This window comes from Manihot esculenta, chromosome 15 (genome assembly GCF_001659605.2).
Source record: "Manihot esculenta cultivar AM560-2 chromosome 15, M.esculenta_v8, whole genome shotgun sequence".
Taxonomy (NCBI): domain Eukaryota; kingdom Viridiplantae; phylum Streptophyta; class Magnoliopsida; order Malpighiales; family Euphorbiaceae; genus Manihot; species Manihot esculenta.
Genome location: NC_035175.2, coordinates 21,939,140 through 21,942,845, shown reverse-complemented (window position 1 = coordinate 21,942,845; position 3,706 = coordinate 21,939,140). Strand labels below are relative to the sequence as shown.

At 34.1% G+C, this 3,706-nt stretch overlaps 1 protein-coding gene across 1 annotated transcript; it reads left to right on the top strand.

Annotated features, from left to right (window-relative positions):
- Positions 1 to 227: 227 nt before the first annotated feature.
- On the top strand, positions 228 to 3,182 carry LOC110607753. Its single transcript, XM_021746906.1, has 6 exons — positions 228 to 361; positions 732 to 796; positions 1,046 to 1,416; positions 1,880 to 2,106; positions 2,190 to 2,374; positions 2,572 to 3,182. The coding sequence occupies exons 1-6, from the start codon at positions 228 to 230 to the stop codon at positions 3,180 to 3,182; spliced, it is 1,593 nt and encodes a 530-aa protein (XP_021602598.1).
- The last annotated feature ends 524 nt before the right edge of the window (positions 3,183 to 3,706 follow it).

Here is a 3,706-nt window from a genome sequence, read left to right as displayed (position 1 = left end):
CTTTCATATCAGCATAGTGATTTATGGCTACCGAAAGAAGTTAGATGTATGCCCCTCTCAGAGAGGGTTTACTGAACCCTAAAATTTTAGAGGGAATAAATGAATTTATAGAGAAAGCTAAGAACTATCCAGATTATTTAAATTGTGATCAGATTCGTTGTCCTTGCAATCGATTTAAGTGTAAAAATCGTAGTTTTCAAGATGAAAATACAATCAAATATTATTTAATGAAATATGATTTTGTGCAAAATTACCTTGTTTGGTACTTGCATGGTGAAACTGAAGTGCATCATGGTTATGATGATGCACTATTAGACATGTCTCATGGTTCTGATAGGGTTAATCATCCAAATTTTAATCGGTTGGAGCATATGGTCATGGATGCAATAAGTTGTCATGTAATAAATAATAAAACATATGAGATGCCAAATTCTACTACACAAAAATTGTATGATATGTTAAATGTAGCTAAGTAGGAACTATGGTCTGGATGTGAAAGTCACTCTCAATTATCAGTGGTATCACGTTTACTAAATCTGAAGGCAGAATATCATTTCTCAAAACGGTGTTTTGATTAGATTTGTGAACTTATCAAAGAGATGTTACCAATGACAATGTCATGATGGACAACTTTTACTCAATAAAGAAACTAGTGCAAGGATTGGGGCTTCCCGTAGAAAAGATATATTGTTGTGTTAATGGGTGTATGATTTATTGGGGAAATGATACAGAACTAATCAGATGCAAAGTTTGTACCATGCAAGGTTTAAACGATTAAAGGACATTGTGGGGAAAGGTAAGACTCTTATACCATACAAAAAGATGTATTACTTCCCCATAACACCATGTTTGCAAAGACTTTATGCTTTGTCTGTTACAACAAAGTATATGACTTGGCACAATGACCATACAAATGAGGATCGAGTCATGCGTCATTGTTCAGATGCTCCTGCTTAGAAGCATTTCAACCAAACTCATCCAATATTTGCAATAGAGGCCCGAAATGTTAGACTTAGCCTTTGCACTGATGGCTTTCAACCATTAGTTAGTGAATTGAAAGAGCTTTGGGAAGTTAGTGTGGATACTTACGATACTTTCCATCAGAACAATTTCATCATGTGTGCTACTTTAATTTGGACTATTAGCGACTTCCCTGCTTATTCAATGCTCTCATGGTGGAGCATAGAGACTCGCACTGCATGTCCATATTGCATGAAAAATACAGATGCCTTTACATTAAATAGGGGAGGTAAACAAATATGGTTTGATAGTCATCGAAAGTTCTTATCACAAGACCAGCCTTTTCGTCGAAACAAGACATCTTTTATTAGGAACCAAACTGTCTACAAGTCACTACTACCAATTAGAACTAGGAAATACTTGTTAAAAGAAATTGAAGAAATTGGCTTGATACGGGTAATAGATAATGATAGTCCATAAATAAATGGTCGAATTTCAAAGACAACCGGTTAGCATAAATTGAGCATATTATGGAATTTGCCATATTGGACATCAATCATCATTCGCCAGAATCTAGATGTCATGCACATTGAAAAGAATATTTTTGAGAATATTTTCAATAAAGTGATGCATGTGGAGGAAAGACAAAAGATAATATAAAATCACGAGAAGATTTAAATGAAATATGTAGAAGACCATAATTGAAGAAAAATCTAATCAGCAGAAAATATCAAAAAGCAAGTTATTGTTTGGACAAAGAATCAAAGATGTTACTATGTGATTGGCTGAAAACACTAAAATTTCCTAATGGATATGTTTCCAATCTAGGAAGATGTGTTGATAGTCGGAAGCTTAGACTGTTTGGTATGAAAAGCCATGACTGTCATATTTCTTGCAATGAATTCTTCCTATAGCTTAGCAACCAATAACAGAGCTTAGCAATTTTTTTAAAGAACTTACTTCAACTACGGTTACTAATTGGGACATGCAACGGTTAAATGAACAAATTCTTGTGATCTTTTGTAAGCTTGAACGAGTATTTTCTCCAAGTCTGTTTGATTCAATGGAGCATTTACCAATACACCTTGCATATGAAGCATCAATTGCAGGACCAGTACAATATCAGTGGATGTACCCATTTGAGAGGTATACTTACTAATTGTTTACATATATAATAACCTTGTTGATTTACTCATAAGATATTTCTAATTTTTATTTCCACACAATAGATACCTAAGGAAGTTAAACAACAATGTAAAGAATAAGACAAGGGTGGAAGGTTCAATATGCAATGCTTACTTGGTGGAAGAAGCATCTGCATTTTTCGCTCATTATTTTGAAGCACATGTCATAACTAGACATCAAAAGGTGCCATGCAACTTGCCTGAACTTGTCACTGATGTTGATGTACCGGGTAAATTAAGCATATTCAAATGAACAAGTAGAATTCTCAAAAAGGGAAAATCGAGATATATGACTGAAAATGAAATTCGAGCTACTCAAACATACATTGAGTATGTATTGATAGTTTTAGTAATAGTATAAACTCTCTCAAATTATACATTCTATTAAAACACTAATTGTAAATTTATATGTATAGTATATATGTAGAGCGAGTAAAGTCAGCACAACCAAATATCACAAATGCAGTTGTTGATGGAAAACTAGAGAGAGAGTTTGCCGAATGGTTTTATAAGTATGCACATGACTTGCAGAATAATATAGATAATCAGTTTATGAAAGATTTGTCAAAGGGTCCACTAAGAAGTGTCACCACTTTTGATGGGTATATAGTCAATGGATGTAAATTCAACACAATAAAAGGAAGTTTGAATAGGAACATAATGAATTTTGGTATATGTATAAAAGGAAGCAATTACAGTTCAGAAGAAAGTGACTACTATGGACAGTTGGTAGAGGTATTGAGGTTGGAGTATCCAGGGTTACCAATCAAGAGGACCGTACTGTTCAACTGTGATTGGTTTGATCCAACACCAAATACTGGAACCAAGATACATAGAGAATATAGGATAGTTGATGTTAACGATAAGCAAAGATTCAATAAGTACGAACCTTTTGTGTTAACCTTTCAGGCAACACAGGTCGTTTACCCAAGCAAGCATCGTGACAAAAATGATTGGCGGGTTGTGATGAAAGTTAAAGGTAGACCTGTAGTAGAAGTAACTGATATATTTTCAAAGACAGATGAACATTTCCAATAAGATGAAATTGATCATGCAGAAGTAAATCTGGATGAAATAACTGAGCATATTCCCTAAATGATCCAAATGGAGGAATGACTGAAATTCATGATGATGTTTCGACAGATGAAGATGATTTCCTTAGTGACCCTATTTCAGATGCAAATATAGATGATGATAACGAGTTCAATTCATATGCATCAAAATGGATTAATTTACATCATCAATCAGTTTATAGTTTTATATATGCATACTTTGTGTGTAAGTAACTTACTACATCTGCAAATTTATTTTTTAATGTTAATGAATTTTATACAATTTTTTGGTCCTGACCAATTTTTTTTTCACAAATAAGGGGACATGGAAATGATGCATTTAGGGCACAAGGAAGGTTTAAGAAGCCAAAGGGACTAGTTCGACTACCTGACCATACAAGTTAGGAGGAGCCGACTGCAGTTGATGTAGCAGATCGTGAGCCATAGGTACCATGGACATCAATGGGACTTTGTGATATAGAGCTCAAGATATGGTATCACTTGCATCTA